The sequence below is a fragment of the Thalassophryne amazonica genome, chromosome 11, assembly GCF_902500255.1.
Source record: "Thalassophryne amazonica chromosome 11, fThaAma1.1, whole genome shotgun sequence".
In the NCBI taxonomy this organism is placed as follows: Eukaryota; Metazoa; Chordata; class Actinopteri; order Batrachoidiformes; family Batrachoididae; genus Thalassophryne; species Thalassophryne amazonica.
In genome coordinates, this window is record NC_047113.1 from 53,852,387 (window position 1) to 53,877,808 (window position 25,422).

At 40.6% G+C, this 25,422-nt stretch overlaps 1 protein-coding gene across 2 annotated transcripts; it reads right to left on the bottom strand.

Moving 5' to 3' along the window:
- On the bottom strand, positions 1-25,422 carry cenpi (centromere protein I). Of its 2 annotated transcripts, none has more exons than XM_034181990.1 (20): positions 25,164-25,422; positions 21,639-21,776; positions 19,438-19,556; positions 19,101-19,208; positions 18,762-18,810; positions 18,614-18,660; positions 18,418-18,507; positions 18,187-18,318; positions 14,603-14,746; positions 11,519-11,639; positions 11,245-11,339; positions 11,004-11,121; positions 7,874-7,938; positions 7,687-7,796; positions 3,471-3,606; positions 3,186-3,310; positions 2,678-2,726; positions 2,058-2,273; positions 743-784; positions 1-635 (listed from the first exon to the last, which is right to left on the bottom strand). In XM_034181990.1, the coding sequence occupies exons 1-20, from the start codon at positions 25,345-25,347 to the stop codon at positions 495-497; spliced, it is 2,229 nt and encodes a 742-aa protein (XP_034037881.1). In that variant the 5' UTR covers positions 25,348-25,422; the 3' UTR covers positions 1-494. The 2 variants fall into 2 exon arrangements, with proteins under 2 accessions (XP_034037881.1, XP_034037880.1); XM_034181989.1 differs by having other exon boundaries at positions 2,058-2,276.

Consider the following 25,422-nt stretch of genomic DNA (forward strand, 5'->3'; position numbering starts at 1 on the left):
GTCTTGAATTCTGTTTATAGTGACAGAATTTCTCCATATACAGATACAGATGTGTGAAACTGAGGGTGTTTAACATGTAACATTTAACTGTAAAAACATACATAAAACCACAATATGACCCCTTTAACAGACATAAGACAATGTGAAATTAGAGAAATGCATTTACATATGTGTACTTGGATGAATCCTGGACAGTCAGTTCATGATAAACAGTCTGCCTTCATTTTTCCCGACTGTGTACTTGTTGACCTGGAACCTGCTTTTGACACTCATTCAGGAAAAGCATCTCCCAGAGCTTTGTGGTCTACATCAGTGATTAGACACTGAACTGAAAACTAAAAACACAGAATGAATGTGGATACTATAATTCTATGTACATGTCACTTCAATCAGTGGCAAGTAAGATGCCTCTAAAAGGTGAGGAGATTAAATATGTACAAGTCTTTAAAAAACATCTAAGATGCAAGTCTTCCTCCTCCCACTGAGCCGAGCATCTACGTTTGGTGTGTGTTGTCTGTGGACAGGTCGGTGCTCGCTGTCAGACGCTGGCTAATGTTAACCTGAACAAACTGTTTTAAGCCGTCGTAACCCTGAGCAAACAGATACTCCTGGTACCAGTCCCATGCCTTAGAATGCTGAAAGAAAACAGAAACATACAAACAGCTTTACCCAAGACATCTCAAGAAACTGTCTAAATCAAAGAATTCTACAGAGAAATCTGCTATTGTGAATGCAAAAATACCTTTATGGAATTTAGGTCCATGCTTTTTCTCCCTGGCCAGCACTGATAAAGAGAGAGAACATCAATATTCATTGTCAGTCCACCCTAGTAAATCTCAAAAGAATATTGCTGGATGATGCCGTTGGATAGAACCAAAGAGAGGCACCTGTATTATTAACATGATGAGAAGGCTCACACAGCATGCATTAATAATAATAATGTCCGGCTGTATTAATGTATCTATGAAAGATACATTAACACCACATTAGTCTCCCTATGCTGCCTGCATGTCTGTTCGCCAAACCTCAGAGACTGGCTGCATGTTCAAACACAAAATCTTTTAAGGGATCTATCTTCCACCCAGTCCAATGTGGTGTACAACATAGAACAAGTATCACTGCTAGTTTCAAACTGCTGCAGATGGTACAATAAACTTTGCATATTCATGCCTTACTACCTGTTAAAGGCCCTGTTATGTAATGGCTTTTACATGTCATTTATATTGTTAGTTCACACGAACACTCCATCCATCTGCTCCTGGCCTGACCCTCTGTCAAATTATAGAACCCATTGTATAGCCCGTGAGTCAAACATTTTTCCCACCCCTGGTCTAGACACTGTCCAAATAGAGTTGAACACTCTACACTCTTTGGGTTTTTTGTTTTTATTGTCTTGGGTTACCGGCCGATAGGCCGCTAACCCATGGCGCGGCATCCGTTGTAGTCGTCATTCGTTTACTGCGATATCTCAAAAACTGTCTGATAACTTGGTGTCTAATTTGGCAAAGGTGTAATATTCCATCTAAAAATCATATTCATAGATTAATTTGTTTGGAAATGACAGTCATTTGTATGCCAAAAATAGCCAAAGGCAATTTTCTCAAAAACTGTCTGATAACTTTTTTTCTAATTTGTCAAGGGCGTAATATGGGTTGTCCATATATTTCACATCAAAAATTAGTCATTTTTTTGTTTGGAAATGGTAGCCATTTTTATGCTGAAAACAGCCAATTTGGGTATTTGGACCCTATTTTCTCAAAAACTGCCTGATAACTTTTCTTTTAATTTATCAAGGGCCCAATATTGGTCATTGACATTGTTCCCGACCCAAAATTATTTGCATAGATTTGTTTGTTTAGAAATGACAGCCATTTTTATGCCAAAAATGGCCATTTTGCCTTGGGCTTTAATTGAGCCGGTTAATCCACAGGGCCCTTAAAGTTTGAAAAAAAAATCATAACCATTCAATAAAAAGTTCATCATCCTTCTGCAATGCACGGCAGCAACCAAAATCCTAAAGAGTAACCCCAAAATCCCAAACAGTTCTAAAAATTCACCTTCTGGTGGAAGTCAATGGCATAGCTCAAGAAGGCCGGGTGGTGTATAAGGTCAAAGCTCTTCCCGTATTGTGGTACGCTGCTCTTGATAAGCAGCTCCTCTCCCACCCGTAGACCCGTGCCCGGGTGAAACATTTTGGAGTTCCACAGGCAGCTGACCATGAAGACCACGTAATGGTTAAATTCACAGAATGTCTGGCGGCTGATGTGAAAGGCCTGCTGAAGAACAGGGACAAAATACCTGTGACACCTTTCACACCTGTGAAGTCAGTGCAAAATCCAGCAAATGATTGAGTAGACATATTTACAAGATTCATGATCAGACAGACGGTTTGAGTCCTATGTACCCTCCCCAAATTGTTGTTTGTGAGAGATATAAAAATGTCCAACAATGAACAGCAGCAATATGAGGAAAAGGAAACGCACCCTGTCTGAGCAGTAACTTGATTGGTAGTTGCAGATACTGTTCTACCAGAGAGTGAAAGAATGGAGTACTTATTTGCGCAAGAGGAAGTTGTATTTTGTGTGAGGACATGTGAAAGTGACTTATTACTGCGGTAAACACATCCATTGCATTGCATTCAGACACAGGAATAAAACAGACTGCACTTAGTATTTACCTTCTTGACCTTTTCTTGACTCTTAGCTGCTGTCAAGTTCATCTTGTACCTGATAAAAAAAATCATAATAATAATAAAAAAAAAGACCAGTGAACCCTTTGATCATTATTAGGGAGAAAAATTGGTTCTACACGGTCTTTCAGAAAATAGTATGAAATTACATTCCAATTTTCTTTTGCCGCGGCATTTTGGCGCTAAGCTATAGGAAAATGATTTCAGGACTTGGGGTATAGTCAATTAGCCATTAGTAGGGTTTGCCTTATTAAAGCCTGGGCTTACAAATGATGCCTGATTCTACATGAAAATGATAGAAAAGCTTGAGTGTACTGCTTGATATACTGCCATTATCATAAATCATATAGGGACATGAAAGTGCAATGAAGTAATTTTACTCCAGTTGTGTAGCATCATCAAACATGTATAAGCACATGATAGAACACATGAAGGTGCAGCTGGGGTGTGAATGTGTGTGAGACAGAGGAGTGTAGCAGAGGTGAACACAGCACACCTGTACATGATGTAGGCAAGTCTGTCCACACTGACAGGATCGGTAGCAAAAAGCGCAGGGTAAAAAACAGCAGGTGGGGGCATCACCACTAGGGGGAGCCCATACACCAGGAACATGTCACACACCTGTCAAGGCAAACGAAACAAACCACATAAAGAGCCATGAGAAGTACCGTACAAACACCAACACGTACATTTCTGATTCTTTTATAGTGATTCTCATTTTCTGAAAGCACCTGTGTCTTTTCTGACTGAGCCTCTGAATTATCATCATGGTCTCACTTACCGTTTCATAAAAGTCAAGGATGAAACTGAGGAGCAGCGTGTGACAGCTTTCAAGCTGCAGCCCCACTGAAGCCAGTCGACCCACAAAGTTTACCAGTTCCAGCACAGAATCCTTGAACCCTGACAGGCTCATGTTTCTGGGACAGACAGAGGACAGAGCAGGAAGTCAGACAAAAACTCTAACCAATAACATCAGACAAGACTCATAACCGATTGGCCAGACAAAGGGACAGAGCTTGAAAGGATGTGCAGCAGGTTTGGGTGGTAAAAGATGTAGATGGCAATGTGCTGACAAGTGGGGAGAGTGTGTTGAGAAGGTGGAGGGAATATTTTGAGGCACTGATAAATTAAAAAAATGAGAGAGAGAAAAGGCTGGATGATGTGGCGAGAGTAAGTCAAGAAGTACAAAGGATAAATAAGGATGAAGTGAGGCCAGCTATGAACAGGATGAAGAGTGGAAAGGCAGTTGGTCCAGATGACATTCCAGTGGAGGCATGGAAATGGTTTTCGAGAGGTGGCAGTGAAGTTTCAAACCAGATTGTTCAATAACATCTTGGAAAATGAGAGGATGCCTGAGGAGTGGAGACGAAGTGTGCTGGTTCCTATTTTTAAGAACAAGGGTGATGTGCAGAGCTGCAGTAACTACAGAGGAATAAAGTTGATCAGCCACAGCATGAAGTTATGGGAAAGAGCAGCAGAAGCTAGGCTTAGAAAACAGGTGAAGATATGTGAGCAGCAATATGGTTTCATGCTGAGAAAGAGCACCACAGATGCAATGTTTACTTCTCTATAGAGAAGTATAGAGAAGGCCAGAAGGTGTTACATTCATGTGTTTGTGGATTTAGAGAAAGGTTATGAGAGGGTGCCAAGAGAAAAGTTGTTGGATTGTATGAGGAAGTCTGGAGTGGCAAAGAAGAATGTGAGGGTAGTGCAGAACATATACAAGGATTGTGTGACAGCGGTGAGATGCGCAGTAGGAATGACAGACTCATTCAAGGTGGAGGTGGGATTACACCAAGGATCAGCTCTCAGTCCTTTCTTGTTTGCAATGGTGAAGGACAGGATGAGTAATGAGACCAGACAGGAGTCTCCATGGAATATGATGTTTGCAGATGACATTGTAATCTGTAGTGACAGTAGAGAACAGGTTGAGTTTAGCCTGGAAATGTGGGGATATGCTCTGGAGAGCAGGGGAATAAAAGTCTGAAGGAGCAAGACTGAGTACATGTGTATGATTGAGAGGGAGCCCAGTGAAGACTGAGTACATGTGTATGATTGAGAGGGAGCCCAGTGGAAGACTGAGTACATGTGTATGATTGAGAGGGAGCCCAGTGGAATAGTGCAGTTACAAGGAGTAGAATTAGTGAAAGCTGATGAGTTTAAATACTTGGGGTCAACTGTGAGTGGAGAGTGTAGTAGAGAGGTGAGAAAGAGAATGCAGACAGGGTGGAGTGGGTGGAGAAAGGTGGCAAGAGTGATTTGTGACAAAAGAATATCTGCAAGAGTGAAGGGGAAGTTTACAAGACCGTAGTGAGACCAGCTATGCTGTACGGCTTAGAGATGTGACACTAACAAAAAGACAGGAAGCAGAGCTGTTGTGATGTGATTCTCTTTGGGAGTGACGAGAATGGACATGATTAGGAATAAACATATCAGAGGGACAGCTCAGGTGGGACGGTGTGGAGTCAAAGTCTGAGAGGCGAGACTGAGATGGTTTGGACATGTCCAGAGGAGGGACTTGGGGTACACAGCGAAAAGGATGCTGAGGATGGAGCCACCAGGTAGGAGAAGAAGAGGGAGGCCAAAGAAGAGGTTTATGAATATGGTGAGGGAGGACATGCAGGTGATTCGTGTGACAAAGGAAGATACTTAGGACCTGGGGTAAATTCAGTTGATTGGACATGATTTGGAAAGCTACACACCTGTCTACATATAAGGTCCTACAGTTGACAGTGCATGTCAGAGCAAAAACCAAGCATGAAGTCAGAGGAATTGTCTGTAGACCTCAGACAGGACTGTCTTGAGGCACAAATCTGGGGAAGGGTACAGAAAAATTTCTGCTGCTTTAAAGGTCCCAATGAGCACAGTGGCATCTGTAAACAGAAGAAGTTTGGATCCACCAGGACTCTTCCTAGAGCTGGCCGCCCGTCTAAACTGAGCGATCTGGGGAGAAGGGCCTTAGTCAGGGAGATGACCAAGAACCTGATGGTCACTCCATCAGAGCGCCAGCATTTCTCTGTGGAGAGAGGAGAACCTTCCAGAGGGACAACCATCTCTGCAACAAAGCGAGGGCACCTGAAGGACTCTCAGACCATGAGAAACAAAGATTGAAGACAAAGACTGAACTCTCTGGCATGAATGCCAAGCGTCATGTTTGGAGGAAACCAGGCACCATCCCTACAGTGAAGCATGGTGGAGGCAGCATCGTGTTGTGGGGATGTTTTCAGTGGCAGGAACTGGGAGACTAGTCAGGATTGAGGGAAAGATGAATGCAGCAATATACAGAGCACTGCTCCACAGTGCTCTTGACCTCAGACTGGGGGACGGTTCATTTCCCCATCCCATCTGATGGAGCTTGAGAGGTGCAGCACAGAGGAATGGGCAAAACTGCCCAAAGATAGGTGAGGCTTGAGGCTGTAATTGCTGCCAAAGTATTGTGCAAAGGGTGTGAATGATATACATGTGATTTCTTAGTTTTTTTTTATTTTTAATAAATTTGCAAAAATTAAAAAAAAATATCATGTCATTATGGGGTGTTGTGAGTAGAATTTTGAGTGAAAAAAAAAAAGATCTTTCTCCATTTCAGTATAACATAACAATGTGGAAAGAGTGAAACTCTCTGAATACTTTCCAGATGCACTGTATGTGGACTTCTTCTTCTTCTTTGTCTTTCGGCTGTTCCCGTTAGGGGTCGCCACAGCAGATCATTTCCATCTCACCCTGTCCTCTGTATCTTCCTCTGTCACACCAACCACCTGCATGTCCTCTCTCAGCACATCCATGAACCTCCTCTTTGGTCTCCCTCTTCTCCTCCTGCCTGGCAGATCCATCCTCAGCATCCTTCTCCCTATATACCCTGGGTCCCTCCTCTGCACATGTCCAAACCATCTCACACTCGCCTCTCTGACTTTGTCTCCAAACCGTTCCACCTGAGCTGTCCCTCTGATATGTTCATTCCTAATCTTGTCCATTCTTGTCACTCCCAAAGAGAATCTCAACATCTTCAGCTCTGCCACCTCCAGCTCTGCCTCCTGTCTTTTTGTTAGTGCCACCGTCTCTAAACCATACAACATAGCTGGTCTCACTACTGTTTTGTAAACAATCACCCCCCAACCCCCAGTACCTATAAGGTGCTTATCAGTACCTTAGAGCATTAACACAAAAGTAGAAAGCACCCAAATGACCCATAGTAAAACAGATTACTAAAATATAAAGTGGACACAGAGACAATCCTAGCAGGGGTGGTGGCCAAATGGTTACTGCACTTGGTTTCAGTACAGAAGGTTCCCGGTTCAAACCCCACCCCTGCCACATATCTCCATCTAATTTGAGTTACATCACGAAGAGTGTAATACTTGTGCCAAATCAACATACAGATCACCTCAGATTTGCTGTGGTGACCCTAAGTGCAAGCAAGGGAGTAGCCGAAGGGACTTACTTACCAAGAGTCAATGCTGGGAAATTGTGCACAAACATATCCCACAATTGATTTCAACGTCGACACTTTGGGTGTAAAAAGCTCAATATATAAAGTCAGAAACGCTTTTAACTGCTGACAGGATTAAATCGTTTTTTTTTTTATATTGAGGAGAAGCTATGGCTCAAAAGGTAACTTGGGTTTGAATGCTGAAATGTCCTTGAGCATGACAAATACTTCCACTGCTAAAAAAAAAAAAAAGGTGATTGTTTGTAAAGCAGTTCATTCTGCTCTGAGAATAAAGAGGAGCATTTCATTTAATTATAAATAATGAAAATGAATGAGTCTCATTTTGTTGCGGGGGGTGGGGTGGTGGGAGTGAATTTGATCTTATTTCACAATTATTTCTTTCATAACAGTGAGTAAATGACACTGATGCAACACCACAGTGCTTATCTGAAAGTGTAGGAGCTGATCAGGTGTGAGAGGTTAGATGAAAGGTTTAAAATAAAAGACAAAAAAACAGAAAGCTTATCTTCAAGGTAAAGCACAAAATTTAGCAAGTGTGTGACAAACTGACATGGAGATGTGGCTGTTGAGGCTGATATCCAAATCGTCCTCCAGAGCGTACACGGAGTGCCAGGTCAGCCACTTCAATAGCATGCTCTTTAAACACTCCAACAATCCACACTGCAGAGGGTGCACACGCACAGTTCTATAAATGCAAATTCAAACAGTTTGACTTTTGGTGCATAGAAAAAGCCTACCTTGAAAAACAGCGTGGATGTGAAATATAGCTGCATGAGGGGTTCAAAAAGAAGCCGTCCAATATCTGCAGTGGAGAAGACAAGATGATCATGTGTGTTTCAACTTGGAGGTAACAATTGTAATCCAATTACATTTGTTCCGCAAATCTGATTGGTTAATCATGTGATGTTTCAGACCAAAAAATATAGTGTTGATGGTGGCAAAATATTTGACCGTTTCACATTTGATGTATTACTCCGCGACCTGACCACATTGCTAGGCAGATGTCAATAATGGCACTGTCAGCTGAGAGCGAGAGAAACTGGTGGAGCGACGACGATGCCGAAATGGGTGAATTTAATCTATCATATGAAAGTATTAATGTGGATTCTGATACAGAATTATTCAGTGCGGTTGACCAGATGAAGAAATCTGTGGGTCTGCTCACAGAATTTCCAGTCTGGCATGAAGACGCTGTTACTACGGTAAGCTTCGCCGACAGATGGTAAATATTGCAATTACTACTGTGATAACCGATAAATACAATGCTAACGGTGATTATTTGACAACTCAGGACCAGGATTCTAGCAACATTTCCCTAAAACTATGGTCTGTGTAACAGTTTTATCAAACTATATTATTATGCGGGTTTAGATGTAGCCTTCGGGGGTGAAAACACGGATCCAGGTCGAATTACTTACAGAAAAATAAACCGTGTCAACGATGGAATTGGATTAGAATGGGAAAACGCGGAGCCGCTAAAACTCAATTTGCGACCGTAAAATCCAGCATTAACATCCGCAAATCATCAGACAGAATTATCATGGATGTCTGAATGGTTTCTCTCACAATTAGGGAATAATTAGGGTGATTCCCTAATTGCAACATATCCCAGTTCCCAGTGCATGACACAAAGTCCTCTTCAAAATAAAGTGACAACAACCGATATAAACAACAAACCTGGTAGTTGGCAAAATCTGGATCAAAAGTAGAGCCCAACCTTGGTTGGCCATCAATATCAGCCAGTATGAGCATATCAGGATTAGAGTTATTTTTGCTGATATGAAAGCTTTTATTTTACAGAATAAACTACGCGCAGAAAATCACTTTGGTTTTTGGTAATGTGTCATGATATAATTTGTCCAGCAGAGGGTGATCCCACAGCAATGTTTCCAATGCTGTCAAGCATGGTTGGGACCCCATCACGCCTTGGTCACCTTAGCTACAAGAGACAGAGGCAACAGCTGATCAGGTGTTTTCGTTTTCAATTAAAGTGGTTTTTTTTTTTTACAGTAACAAGAAACAAGTGGTCAATATGCTGCCAGCTTGGCAGCACCAAAAGAGAGAAGTCCATTTTAGACAAATGCTGAGGAATGCAACATGGCAACTGCCAGTTTAACAGAAAGCAGCATGGCATACATTTGTTGGATAATGGTTCCATGCATAGATACATACATCTTCAAATGCTTATCCAGGATCCGGTCAAGGGGGCAACAGCTCCAGTAGGGGATCCCAAACTTCCTTTTCCCATGCCACATTAACCAACTCTGACTGGGGGATACTGGACACCAGCCACCTTCCTGAGGAAACCCATTTAGGCCACTTGTACCCACAATCTAGTTCTTACAGTCATGACCCAATCCTCGTGACCATAGGTGAGAGTAGGAATGAAGACTGACCAGCAGATATATCGGTATCGGCCCCCCCTAAAAAATATCCCCATCGGTAGGACTCTAATCAAAAGGTCAAAGGGCAATCATTTATGTACATTTACACTACAACTCAGCATCAAAGCCCAACCACATATGGCTATAATTCAGTGTTCAAAACATCAGAGGTCAAGGTCATGGCATCACAGAAACCCTGCTGCCTATAATATGCTTGGTAACACATTGTCATTCTTTATTGTCATTGTAACAAATACAACAAAAGGTAAGGTGCAACACTTTCATTGCAAATATAAATCTGAGTAAACCATGCACAGACTTGAAAGGTCTGGAGAAGAAAAGAAAAATAAACATAAAATTAAACCGAATGAAAGAGGTATGTCCAGAGTGCAAATTTAAAAAAAGAACAAAAAAATAGGAACATAGGAACATAGGAGCAAAAAAGAGATTAACATATATATAAAAAAAAGAGAAAAGTATGTACAAATCTGTGGATAACAAATGTGACATCAGATCTACAGCAATGTGTCTGCATCTCATTCATGCCATTTCTAATTGTACACAATATGTGATAGAGGTAGGTACCAGGGGATGCATGACTTCGGATTATTTTTTTAAGTCAGCATGTCAGGAAAGACAAGTTGAGGCAGACTAACTGCTGATGACATCATTAATAAAACCATATGAGAAAAGGGAATAGCTTTACAGCAATATTCTGCCTGCAAAATTTAATTAATATCCTGATGACGTGTAACAATTTTTTTACAGAAACAAGTAGAAGTAACAACACCTGTATGTAACCAAGTAAACACTTTGTGTTAAACTCATGTTATCGATCACACCAAGACAAAAGACGTCTGGGTTCACCTTATCAAGTTTTTAAAGCTTGGAACGTTGTCATTTTTCAACGTGGCCATCAGTTATTTGTAAATGCCTGACATGGTGCAGAAATATGAAAAAACATGTTCAAACCCACTGTTTTTGTTGTGCCCATCTGATACGGAGGCAGACATCAAAGGTCATGATGGTGTATTGTGTCCTATCAAGTTGTTCCATATGACACTGACTTGTAGCCTTTCCCTCAATGTTGTCGTTCTTCTAGTCAAAAATTTAGCTTTTTACCTCCATAGTACTGAATATCACAAAGAGACTGTATGCATGAGAAGTGGCAGGAAGTGGAAGGCAGTTTTTTGGTTGGTCCACAGCATTTTGCTAGTCCCTCATACACGTTTAATTCCAAATTCCATGTTGGAGGAAGACTCACAGAGGAGGAACAAATCTAGCCAAGCACTGCTGACACTGAATTGCAGCAGGCTTGCTGTGTCATAGTCACATGACCCGTGATTGGTCTGTCAAGCTTCAAGTGTCGTTGCATAGCAGTATAGTCATTTGGTCAACTGTTCCACTGCAAGCCCTCATAGGGGTTATTCTAAGCGGAAACAGAAACACACTGAAAGGAGTACGGGGGAGAAGCAGTACTCACGGGAACTGGGGACAACAGGAATGCTGCTTAGCAGGCTCAGGATTTGTGGTCGTAGAAGTGAGCCATCCCAAACATTGAGAAATTTATAAAGAAAAGCCTCTGTACTAGAAAATCCCTCCTAATGAAGATAGGACAAAAAAGTGAAATCAATGTTTGAATGGGAGAATACAGTACTGATATACAGAACACAGGTGTCAGTTTAGGACTTTCATAAATGTAGAGCTACAGACATGAAACTGACCTGGAGAAAATCTTGAGTGGAGAGCAACTTGTTCAAAAATTGCACAACCTCTTCCGAATCCTGGGATGCGCCACCGTCACTGCAGAACAAAAATTCTGAAAGAAAAACAATATTCAAAAAGTTAAAATATACACACAAAAAGCCAATGCATCAACTCACAGTCAGACCCTCCAGTTTCAAACACGCTCTGACAGTATCCCTTTAAATTGACAATAAGGTCAACTGCATCTTTCCGTTGAAGTCATCCCAGCGGTATGGTTGCTGCCAGCCATACCTTCGTGGAGAGCGCAGCCGAGCCAGAAGTTGAGACGTAGAAGGGCAGACTCATCCTGCATACAGTCCAGGTACTGCAGGGTCAGACTGGACCCCAGCAGTGAGGACATCTGAGCCGGCAGCTGGCAAGGGTAAAAAAAATTAAATAAAATACTACAACAAGCATAACTGAAAGCATGTATAAGATCTGAGGGGGCACTATCAAATACACATTTAGAAGAAGCTGACAAAGTGATGAAAAAGAAAAATTATCCTCCCAACTTCAAAATCCAAAACACAAACAACAAGCCACAGCTCCTCTGTGATAAATGACCTAATCAGAGGATCAGTTTGCCCACCGAAGAATAAAACCCAACTGGTGTTTACGTCCTTGTTTTCACTGAGCATGCCATCAATCCACGGCTGGGGTAACACTTTCAGTGCCGTGCCGGCACTGGCACATTTCAGCACACGTGGTAATTTCTTCATCACTTACAGTAGTGTTCAGAATAATAGTAGTGCTATGTGACTAAAAAGATTAATCCAGGTTTTGAGTATATTTCTTATTGTTACATGGGAAACAAGGTACCAGTAGATTCAGTAGATTCTCACAAATCCAACAAGACCAAGCATTCATGATATGCGCACTCTTAAGGCTATGAAATTGGGCTATTAGTAAAAACAAAAGTAGAAAAGGGGTGTTCACAGTAATAGTAGTGTGGCATTCAGTCAGTGAGTTCATCAATTTTGTGGAACAAACAGGTGTGAATCAGGTGTCCTCTATTTAAGGATTAAGCCAGCACCTGTTGAACATGCTTTTCTCTTTGAAAGCCTGAGGAAAATGGGACATTCAAGACATTGTTCAGAAGAACAGTGTAGTTTGATTAAAAAGTTGATTGGAGAGGGGAAAACTTATAGGTGCAAAAAATTATAGGCTGTTCATCTACAATGATCTCCAATGCTTTAAAATGGACAAAAAAAACCAGAGACACGTGAAAGAAAATGGAAAACAACTATCAAAATGGATAGAAGAATAACCAGAATGGCAAAGGCTCACCCATTGATCAGCTCCAGGATGATCAAAGACAGTCTAGAGTTACCTGTAAGTGCTGTGACAGAAGACGCCTGTGTGAAGCTAATTTATCTGCAAGAATCCCTCGCAAAGTCCCTCTGTTAAATAAAAGACGTGCAGAAGAGGTTACAATTTGCCAAAGAACACATCAACTGGCCTAAAGAGAAATGGAGGAATATTTTGTGGACTGATGAGAGTAAAATTATTCTTTTTGGGTCCAAGGGCCGCAGACAATTTGTGAGACGACCCCCAAACTCTGAATTCAAGCCACAATTCACAGTGAAGACAATGAAGCATGGTGGTGCAAGCATCATGATATGGGCATGTTTCTCCTACTATGGTGCTGGGCCTATATATCGCATACCAGGTATCATGGATCAGTTTGGATATGTCAAAATACTTGAAGAGGTCATGTTGCCTTATGCTGAAGAGGACATGCCCTTGAAATGGGTGTTTCAACAAGACAATGACCCCAAGCACACTAGTAACCAAGCAAAGTCATGGTTCCAAACCAACAAAATTAATGCCTTGCAGATGTGAAGAAATCATGAAAAACTGTGGTTATACAACTAAATACTAGTTTAGTGATTCACAGGATTGCTAAAAAAAGCAGTTTGAACATAATAGTTTTGAGTTTGTAGCGTCAACAACAGATGCTACTATTATTGTGAATACCCCCCTTTTCTACTTTTTTTTTTACTAATAGCCCAATTTCATAGCCTTAAGAGTGTGCATATCATGAATGCTTGGTCTTGTTGGATTTGTGAGAATCTACTGAATTTACTGGTACCTTGTTTCCCATGTAACAATAAGAAATATACTCAAAACCTGGATTAATCTTTTAAGTCACATAGCACTACTATTATTCTGAACACTACTGTATATGTTGCATGAAGAGCTGCCTCGAACTTCAGCAACTTTACTGGTGCATTTAATAAATTAGAGTGAAGGAAATGCATATTGTGGCACATGGCTCAGACGTCTGAATATTATGCTGCAACTGCATCATCCATTTAATATCAACTACACTGTGCTTTGACTACAGGATTGTAAGTGGTGACAGAAATAATCATCAATCCTTTGTCCAAACCAGTACATAACAGTTTCATGAGTTTTACGTTTTTATTTAACTCGTCTTGTCTTATGGCGCATGGCACAGATTCTTGGCTATGAACAAAGTTTATGATATCACCATGTAAAAGCCTTACTGCTCATATTGTGTTTGTGGCCAGCAAAAGAGGCACATTTATGTAGCACGGCACATAAAAGTCTGTAAGGCATTTAAAAAGACATATCAGTTTATCAGGTTACTACATCTGAGGGCAACTGACCTTTATCAAAAAGCCCTTTAATTGAATATTTGCTTTGTATCTTTTTCCAATGTGTTATACAGGCACAATTCATCTCAGTTATCTGGATAAATTGCAAGAAGAACAAAGAAAAGAACAACAAACTATGATATCTGTTCCAGTAGCAACAGTCTGTTTGAGAAATGAATAAAAAGCAGAGGACCCGTGAAGCACGTTTACGCTCAATTGCAATAAATTACAGCACAAAGGCCACCCTTTCTTTTGCAAAGATGTGTCACGTGCGTTGGACACCCAACAGTAGTCTATCAGTTGCAAAAAAAAAAAAAACAGCCACAGTGGTACAGCACCACCCTGTGGTTATGAGGATATCACAATTTAAATACACATGCTTCTGCTGAATTTCATGATAAATGTGGAAATCACATTCTGTTCCTTAGAGTTTTGTGACCTACAGAAAACAAGCCTGAAACCACACAACAGAGTAGAGTAATAAAGATCCTTTGAAGAGTGAACAGCAGTCCGTAGGATATCACAATTTAAATACACTGATGCTTCTGCTGAATTTCATGATAAATGTGGAAATCACATTCTGTTCCTTAGAGTTTTGTGACTGACAGAAAACAAGCCTGAAACCACACAACAGAGTAGAGTGATAAAGATCCTTTGAAGAGTGAACAGCAGTCCGTAGACAGCTAATTCATAGATATGTCTTAAGATAAATTACCTCAATACGGTTTATATTTTCGAGCAGCTGAGCAAAGGAATGGATCTGTGCCAGGGGGAGCACCTTTCTGCTGTTGGATGGCTCAGGGTGATCCTCGATATGGATTACTGAAGTCAACGGTGGCAGTTCCAGGTGGCGATGTTTCTAAGAAAGATAGTTTCAAAAGCAAGAAACTATAAAAGAAAGCCTTGGGTTATCTTGAATTACTTCATTTCATGAAATAACTATGAGACTAAAACCTGGGACAATTTGCAAAAAATACATCATTTTGAAAGTTCTGGCAATTTAGTGTTTTACATCACAGGTTACACAACAGCTTGGTGGAGATGAGCACATGCTTTTTTCTAATTCTTTTATAAAGACAATGTGAATTTTCAGCTACAGTTTGCTAAAAGGTGCATGGGAGACTCGATCTTAGATCTGTTTTCTTGGATGAAAATCCTTCTCTGTGCCACTCTCTCATGATGTTCTGACTGACGATGCAACAGAGAAAATATGCACTATGCACAGTTTCTCCAATCACAGCCACAGAAGCCTGTCACAGAATTATCACGGATGTCTGAGTGGTTTCTCTCACAAGTGTCCTTTTTGCATAGTGACTGTTTCTGAGAACTATAACTCCAGATGTATTTACGGGGCATCCAGAAAGTATTCACAGCACTTCACTTTTTCCACATTTTGTTATGTTACAGCCTTATTCCAAAATGGATTAAATTCATTCTTTTCCTAAAAATTCTACACACAATGTGAAAAAAGGGATTTTTTTTTTTTTTTTTTGCTTTAATTATTTGTTTGTTTTTTCAATTTTTGCAAATTAATTAAAACTTTAAAAAAAAAAAAGGAAATCACATGTACACAACATACATGTGATCAGCACCTCCAAATCAGCACCTCCAAATCCGAGGCCATGGTTCTCGACCGGAAAAAGGTGCCTTGCCCTCTTCAGGTCGGTGGAGTGTCCTTGCCTCAGGTGGAGGAGTTTAAGTATCTCGGGGGCTTGTTCAGGAGTGAGGGACGGATGGAGCGTGAGATCATTAGACGGATCGGTGCAGCATCTGCAGTGATGCGGTCGCTGTACCGGACCATCGTGGTGAAGAGAGAGCTGAGTAGGGGGGCAAAGCTCTTGATTTACCAATTGATCTACGTTCCGACCCTCACCTATGGTCATGAGATATAACTTATAAGGTCCCACAGTTAACAGTGCATGTCAGAGCACAAACCAAACATGAAGTCAAATGAATTGTCTGTAGACCTCTGAGACCGGATTGTCTTGAGGCACAAATCTGGAGAAGGGTACAGAAACATTACTGCTGCTTTGAAGGTCTCAATGACCATGGTGGCCGCCATCATCCATAATGGAAGAACTTTAGATCCACCTCTTCCTAGAGCTGGCCACTTGTCTAAACGGAGTGATCGGGCAGAAGGGCCTTAGTCAAGGAGGTGACCAAGAACCTGATGGTCACTCTGTCAGAGCTCCAGCATTCGTCTGTGGAGAGAGGAGAACCTTCCAGAAGGACAACCAACTGTGCAGACAGTTCATCTTTCAGCAGGACAACCCTAAGCACACAGCCAAGATATCAAAGGAGTGGCTTCAGGACAACTCTGTGAATGTTCTTGAGTGGCCCAGCCAGAGTCCAGACCTGAATCTGATTTAACATCCCTGGAGAGATCTGAAAATGGCTGTGCACTCCCTATCCAACTTGATGGAGCTTGAGAGGTGATGCAAAGAAGAATGGGCAAAACTGTCCAGACAGGCGCACCAAGCTTGTGGCATCATGTTCAAGAAGACTTGAGGCTGTAATTGCTGACAAAGGTGCATCAACCAAGTACTGAGCAAAGCGCGTGAATACTTATCTACGTGATTTTTTTTAGTGATGTCTTTATTTTTCATAAAATAGCAAAAATTAAAAAAAAAACTTTTCATGTTGTCATTATGGGGTATTGTGAGTAGAATTTTAAGGGGAAAAATAAATTTACTCCACTTTGGAATAAGGCTGTAACATAATAAAATGTGGAAAAAGTGAAGCGCCGTGAATACTTTCAAGATGCACTGTACAGTGAAGTACCACGCTACTTGTGCCATGGTTTCCAGAGTTTAAGTTGATGGATTTTTACTAGTTTGGGAGGTCCTGCAACTTATACTCCAGGACAACTTGTATATCAAATATATATATATATATATCAAATATATATATATATATATATATATATATATATATATATATATATATATATATATATATATATATATATATATATATATATATATATATATATATATATATATATATATATCACACGTTCATTATTAATAATAATACAGTAATTAGTAATTCCCTTCGGCTGCTCCCTAATTTGCACTCGGGGTCGCCACGGCAAATCCAAGGTGGATCTGCTTGTTGAATTGGCACAGGTTTTATGCCGGATGCCCTTCCTGACACAACTCCACATTACATGGAGAAATGTGGCAGGGGTGGGATTTGAACCCAGAACCTTCTGCACTGAAACCACTTGGCTACCACCCCTGCTAGAATGCTTTCCCAGGAACCAAAGCACTAAACAAAATAAATTACAGTAAGGATAGCAGCCGGTCTGCTCTGTCTAAGCCTGATCCCGTCAGATCTCAGAAGCTAAGCAGTGCGGCATCTGGTTAGTACTTGGATGGGAGACCTCTTTGGAACACCAGCGGCTGTGTGTTTATCCAGGTAAAACTGGAGTTGCGTCAGGAAGGGCATCCGGTGTAAAACTTGTGCCAAATACCAGTGCGGATCTGGGTCTCTCCACTGTGGCAACCCCGAACAAAAAGGGAGCAGCTGAATGGACAACAACAAGGATAGCATAAATGGCAATAATAAAAAGTGAACTATGACAATCAGCAATGAAAAAAATACAAATTAAAAAGCTCAGAACAAAGGTGTGATTTGTATGTGCATTTTGTTTTTACCTCATCAAGAGGCTTTTTTTTGACCAGTGTGACTTACACTCTGGAAAATACATGATGATCAACATAAATTAAATCCAAGACATATTCAGTGGCTTGGAAATGTTCATGTATCCATCTCCTAACAAATCTTAAAGCAAACAAACAAACAAAAAAAAACTATGTGTACTTTGTCTAATTGCTTCCAGGTGCTGAAAATGGAGGGACTCTGTATAAAAATGGTTGTAATTCCTAAACGGTGAATGCCATATTGTTATTAAACTTATTCAATTAAAGATGAAAACTGATACTAAAAGCACATATTGTCTTGCTTCATTTTCACTCTTTTGTGGTGGTGTATAAATGCAGTTACAAAATTGGGAGCATAAACTTGTATCTTACAGGGTCAAGTGGGTGCAAGCTTTTGTTTCAACAAAAAACCTCCACCAGCTGATTTCCCTGATTATCATTGACGATTTCATCACTAACATCACCTGCTAATCTGAATTGTATACACACACCCCTTCACGGATCAAGTTTGAGACGACTGCTTTCAAGCAAGTATAACAGCACGTTCACTGCCCACTGAAAAAGCATTCTGGGACTTCTCAATAAAGCACACACACACACACAAAAAATTTAAATAAATAAATAAAGTTCCTACCCTTTTCCTCGAGGTGTTCTTATGTTTAATTGTTAAGTTTGGACTGATGCTTGAAGCAACCTGTGAACCTTTCCTTTTCTGTACAGCGATCAACGCTGATTTCCAGGGGGAAATGTGGTTCTTAAATCCAGTCTGCAGGACAGAAGAATTCATGTAATTATTTGAAGCTCCTGACTTGAGCATACATTGATTAAAAAATAAAAATAAAAAAGTAACAGCCCATGTACACACCCTCATTCGTGACGGAATGGACAGAATCACTAGTTCAGGGCAAAACACTTTGTAAAGCGACAATAAGTGCAGAAGGAATGGTTGCCTTCCCTGAGAAGAGACCATCAAAACACAGGTTAAATTATAATACTGCTTAATAATATAAAATAGCATTTGGAACATAGAGACATCTGAGCTGATAATGAAGGACATGCACCAGTTTAGACTGTAGATCCAGCAGTTTTCTGACTCTGTATACTCGCACTATAACCAGGAAAGAAAGAAAAAAAAAAGATGAACATGCTCAGAAGTGATTAGCAGCACAGAAACAATTCTGTAATGTTGCCTTCAAATATCTGACTTACCACTTTCCTTTCTAGTCAAAAGGAACAGCAGGTGGCAGATGAAAGGACACTGATAAGGTGGAAATTTAAAAGAAGAAAAACATCAGATAAAATTATCACTGGCTTTCACATCAGGGAAAATGATAATATGACACAAAATACACGACATCATACACATTATCCAAAACTGGAAGATGTGCATGGCAATAGCATCCATAAATCAACAGGTACTTGTTACATCATAGCTTAAAATACAAGCTGTGTCATACACTATCTAAAATAAACAAGAAATAAGCCTAAATATGGCACTCAAAAAAATCTTATGACAGCCATTTGTACCGAGAACATCTCTTCACATACCAGATTTTCCTCCGTCACAAAACTGAAGATGAAGCCATATATGGACCGAAGTTGGTTTTTTGCATCAATCATGTCAAAAACGGTCAAAACCCACTTTATGAAAAGAACCTGCAAAATATAAGATGAAATGAGAGAGACCCTAGGTGTCTGTGGACAGAGTGCTTGCTCAGTGCTGTCTCAGCCTTCAAAATCTGCTCATAACATTCAGTTTTCACTTGTAGTTAGGCTAACGTGTTGTTTTCTTGAAACTTTAACTCATTGTAAAAAAAAAAAATAATGATAGTAATACAAATGTGAACCTAAAATAGTTCTGGGACAATAATTATTCATGCCTTACCTGTGTGCTGATGGGTATTTTGCCAACACCCAGCCAAACTATTGCTCGAACGACGGCCTCTTGCAGTACCACAGTAGCAGGGATCAGACACTTCAGCACCCGAACACACAGAACATTTCCTTCACAGAGGAAATTGCAAAAATATCACTTGTCGTACGCAATTTGAGAATGACAAAAGCACTATCAGCTATATAATAGACGTGTTATTATTGCATGTGTTCCTAATGTTAATACAATAAAACAAATTAAAAGTGGTTGTACTGTGCAAATTTATTTTTATTTAACTTTCACAGCAAAATACTGTTGAGATTTAATTTAAAATATCCCAAAATCCCATGGTTCGAGCTCTATATATAAGCTCTAAGCAGAATTTAGTTTTAAAATCTTAGTTTTAGACATGTAATGTGTCACACCAGTTCCCATGTGGACTCCTGGTTACTCTGTGAGGCACACTACGACATTACAGTTGTACCTCTAAAATAATTATCCAGCTTAGATTTAGTATTTATTTAGTGGAATACACATTTGACAATTTCCTTTCTTGTATACGTTCCTAAGTTTTATATAGTTTATAGTTTTATACAGTGAGGAAAATAAGTATTTAAACACCCTGCGATTTTGCAAGTTCTCCCACGTAGAAATCATGGAGGGGTCTGAAATTTTCATCTTAGGTGCATGTCCACTGTGAGAGACATAATCAAAAAAAAAAAAATCCGGATATCACAATGTATGATTTTTTTAATAATTTATTTGTATGTTACTGCTGCAAATAAGTATTTCAACACCTGTGAATATCAATGTTAATATTTGGTACAGTAGTCTTTGTTTGCAATTACAGAGGTCAAACATTTCCTGTAGTTTTTCACCAGGTTTGCACACACTGCAGCAGGGATTTTGGCCTATTCCTCCACACAGATGTTCTCTAGATCAGCCAGGTTACTGGGCTGTCACTGAGGAACACGGACTTTGAGCTCCCTCCAAAGATTTTCTATTGGGTTTAGGTCTGGAGACTCCAGAACCTTGATATGCTTCTTACGGAGCCACTCCTTGATTATCCTGACTGTGTGCTTTGGGTCATTGCCATGTTGTTAGACCCATCTTCAATGTTCTGAGGGAAGGAGGTTGTTCCCCAAAATCTCGCAATACATGGCCCTGGTTATCCTCTCCTTAATACAGTGCAGTCGTCCTGTCCCATATACAGAAAAACACCCCCAAAGCATGATGCTTCCACCCCCATGCTTCACAGTAGGGACGGTGTTTTGGGGATGGTACTCAGCATTCTTCTTCCTCCAAACACGGCGAGTGGAATTAAGACCAAAAAGTTCTATTTTGGTCTCATCTGACCACATAACTTTCTTCTATGACTCCTCTGGATCATCCAAATGGTCATGGGCAAACTTAAGGTGGGCCTGGACGTGTGCAGATTTAAGCAGGGGAACCTTCCGTGCCGTGCGTGATTTTAACCCATGACGTCTTAGTGTATTACCCACAGTAACCTTGGAAATAGTGGTGCCAGCTCTCTTCAGGTCATTGACCAGCTCCTCCCGTGCAGTTCTGGGCTGATTCCTCACCTTTCTTAGGATCACTGATATGCCACGAGGTGGGATCTTGCATGGAGCCCCAGTCCGAGGGAGATTGACAGTCATGTTTAGCTTCTTCCATTTTCTAATAATTGCTCCAACAGTTGAACTTTTTTCACCAAGCTGCTTGGCAATTGCCCCGTAGCCCTTTCCAGCCTTGTGGTGGTCTACAATTTTGTCTCTGGTGTCTTTGGACAGCTCTTTGGTGGTCTTAGCCATGTTAGTAGTTGGAGTCTTACTGATTGTGTGGTGTGGACAGGTGTCTATGCAGCTAACAACCTCAAACAGGTGCTTCTAATTTGGAATAATAAGTGGAGTGGAGGTGGACTAACAGGTCTTTGAGGGCCAGACTTTTTGCTGATTGGCAGGTGGTGAAATACTTATTTGCAGCAGTAACATGCAAATAAATTATTTTAAAAATCATACATTGTGATTTCCAGATTTTTTTTTTTTTGGATTATGTCTCTCACAGTGGAGATGCACCTAAGATGAAAATTTCAGACCCCTCGATGATTTCTAAGTGGGAGAAGTGTTCAAATACTTATTTTCCTCACTGTACACACACACACACACACACACACCTTGCTCAGTCCACTTCTGCAACACCAAAACGACTCTTACCCATACGAAGGCTTATGGCAAACTCTAGCATAACAGAGATGGCAGCAGGGGGAAGCCCCCTACTATACGCCACTTTCTCCACCAACACCAGGTTCTTCTCCACCTCATCATTGCCATTCACAGGAGTACCAGGTTCAACTACAGAAATGAGAGCAACACAGTGAACATTTGCAAAAATCTTCTTTTTGACAGATATGACAAACAGGGAGGCACCAATCTTGATCTGTAGTGACTCTTCTGAAGTGTACTGCAAAAGGGCTGTTTCACAGTGAGGGTACACAAGTATGTGTCACTGGCACCAAAAAAAAAACAAAGTGGTTACTTTGGTCAAGTTATTCATCCATATCTACACTGCTGACAGGGCTACCTGTATGCCCTGTATGCCCATTGTGGCCAATCTGTACATGGAGCGAGTGGAGAAGACAGCCTTGACGTCGTTCACGGGCATCTCTCCCAGTCACTGGTTCAGATATGTCGATGACACATGGGTTAAAATCAAGCAACAGGAGGTCGAGGACTTTACAGAACACATCAATTCGGTGGACTCCAATATCAAGTTCACACGTGAGGATGCCAGAAACAACCATTTAGCCTTCTTGGACTGTGATGTTACAATTGGAGAGAACAGGCAGCTCCAGACAGGGGTTTACAGAAAACCCACTCACACTGACCAATATCTGCTCTTTGGCTCAAACCACCCCCTTGAACACAAGCTCGGGGTGATCAGGACTCTTCAACACAGAGCCCTACAGGTGCCCACAACTGCAGAGGGAAGGGCTAAAGAACAACAACTTGTACGGAAAGCCCTCACAGTATGTGGGTACCCACGTTGGTCCCTGGACAAAGTGCAGAAGTCCCAGAAAACAAAGAGACCAGATAGACAGGAGACAGAGACAAGAAGAAGAGGAGTGTCTCTCCCTTATTTAGCAGGAGTAGGGGAAAAACTACAGAGGATCTTCAGACAGCACAAAATCCCAGTTTACTTTAAACCAGTCAACACCTTGAGACAGAAATTAGTTCACCCTAAGGACAGGATCCCTAGTTACAAACAGAGCAATGTAGTGTATCATATCAGATGTCAGGAAAACTGTAATGAACACTACATAGGTGAGACGAAGCAACTTTTACACAAGAGGCTATACCAGCACCGCAGAGAGGTTGCCAGTGGAGCTCAATCTGCAGTTCATCTCCACCTGAAAGACACTAACCACACATTTGAGGACAAGGAAGTTAAAATCTTAGCCAGAGAGAAGAAATGGTTTGAGAGAGGTGTCAAGGAAGCATTCTTTGTAAAACAGTTGAAACCCAGCCTTAACCGCGGAGCGGGTCTCAGACATGCTTTGTCCCCTGTTTACAATGTGGTACTCAGGTCAAAGCAGTTTCAGTCTTTTTTTCATGGTAATGAGTCATTCACGTCATCAGGAGAGAGTCATCAAGGGAGCCATCAGGGGAGGCTTCCGTCCTGTCATTAGGAAAGTGCTAACTAGAGCACAATAGGTGCTAATTAGGTGCTATTGTTTAGTCACTAGTCTATAGCAGTCAGCCTCTCGGTAGGTGGGGTCTGGTTAGGATAAAAAACTCCAGCTTTTGTTGGCTTCTGGTTTATTCTTCTCTACAAGAGTCAAGACAGAAGTCAGACTACCAGAGCAAGAATTTTAGCTGAGGAAGCTTCTGTGATTTGAAGCGAAACGTCCTCACGTCAAGCAACCCAGTCCAGTCGAAGATTCAAGCTTCTCTACTCTGTATGCCCAAAGTTTCAGACCTGTCAGATGTTTGCATATATATTTATTTCAAGATTGAAAATAACAAGTACAACCTTTCCAGAGAGGACTTTTATTGAATAAGATAATTGTTGTGTAAATTATACACACTAGATTACTGCAATCTACCCATATATACTATCTACTTAAAAAACAGTTGATGGTAAGAATGTACTCAGAGTATACAACTGTTACTGTGTTTCTGCATTCTCAAATAGTGATGGAGAGGACAGTTTTTGACAGGAGAGTTACATCTCAATATTAAAGACATCTGAGTGAATTAGGTACACATCATTTTGTGGCATCACAGATAGTGATTACCTCTTTCAAACAAAAAATATTCACATAACACTGATACTTGAGTCTGAAATGCACTCTATTTCAGAAGAGGACATTTTTGACAAGACATTTTATTTTTGAATGCCTGTTTCAAGTCATTTCCCCACTGGGCAATAATCCTGGGAGTTAGATTGTTATACAGTAGGCTTTGATAGGGAAATTAGTCCATTTAGTGGTTACCTACTAAATAAATAGTTCTGGCAGCCCATCAAAATTAGATATCATGGAAATGAGACAGACATCTTGGTAAAAACTGGTATAATTAGAGTTCTGCTGGTAAACAAATGGAGATATCAAACCAAATGACCATTGCTGCTGATAGACCAGTAGTAGTTCTCCATGTATGTCAAACTAAACTGTGCTGGTCATTTTCCACCTTGTCATTAAATCAAACTTTGTATTTAAAAACCACTTGTGTACCCTGATTGTAAAACAGCCCAAAAGTGCATCTGGGATGTTTCCAACTCTACTTTACTAAACATAAATATCAACTTTATTTATTCCAAAGGAAATTACTTGACACGACTGTCAATACTACTGACACAGTGTGCAATCTGAGCGCAAAGTTAGGTGCAAGGATCAAAGGGGTTGTATTGAATCACTTAATCGTGGAAGAGTTTTGGATGAAATATGAATTTCACCCACCAGATTATCACCAGATTGTCATTTCCATGAGGAGCCAGAGTGTGCAGGAAAGCTGGCACTTTGCTGTTCACATGGTGGAGTCAAAAGAGAGGTCTCTGGCACAATTATTATTTTTCTGATCACAAACTAACAAATGACACTTGCACTGCTTGCTACCTTTTTGCCCGGTGGAATACAGAGCCTCTATTGTCAACACATTCTGATCCTACGAGCTAGCTACTACTGAATATTACTGAGGCACCCCAATGAAAACACAGAACAAATGTGCAAATGACAAACCGATAACATTGAAGATTACAATTTATGTTTCAGAATAATTTACTTTCTATTGCATTAGTGTAAATGGTACATGTTGAACATATGTTAGGTGTACCATGAAATATAGCATACCATGGACCCAGTGTATTGTCCATGATCGATTTTATTTTGGCAATAAAAGTCCACGTACATAAAATACATAAAACAGACACTGCCGAGGATAGCACAACAAAATATACAATGTGGGCCTCAGTCACGCCCATAATCTAGTCTTGCAGACCTTCTGGGACCAGAATCTTGTAGAATCTGGCTATCACTAGCTACCATACACAAGTTATCCTAGCAACGCCCTTATGTAAAATAAAAATAAATACATTTTTTAAAACGAACGCTTAAAATCCAATATTTTTCACGGGTGTGTTTTCGTCTTTTTTCATTGTTCTGTAGCTATTAATTTTATCTATGTAACATGTGTTTAGGGCTCCTGGGTGTGTGTTTTTAGCTTAGCCGTGTCCTAGCTTACCCTTTGAGAAGTACTTCAAAGCAACAACAAACGGATCATCTGCCTCGATCTTCCGCCTCTCGTTTTCTGCGAGCCGTAAACTTCTATTACTGGTTCTACTGGACCCAGACTGATCCAATTCCGACTGATTCCGAGACGATGAGACTAAATCTGGAGTGTCCGAAGTGTCTAACCTTGCTGCCATTTCTACATCGCAAATATAATGAAATCTTCTGTTCTCCACACTCTGCGGCCATTCAAACAAAACTCAAATCCTTCG

Coding starts and splice junctions, on each gene's coding strand:
- cenpi (XM_034181989.1), bottom strand. CDS start 25,347: ATGGCAGCAAGGTTAGACACTTCGGACACTCCAGATTTAGTCTCATCG. Junction 19,557..21,638: donor TGCCATAAGCCTTCGTATGG/GTAAGAGTCGTT, acceptor TCCTCTGTGAAG/GAAATGTTCTGTGTGTTCGG. Junction 11,640..14,602: donor AAAATATAAACCGTATTGAG/GTAATTTATCTT, acceptor TACCCTTGCCAG/CTGCCGGCTCAGATGTCCTC.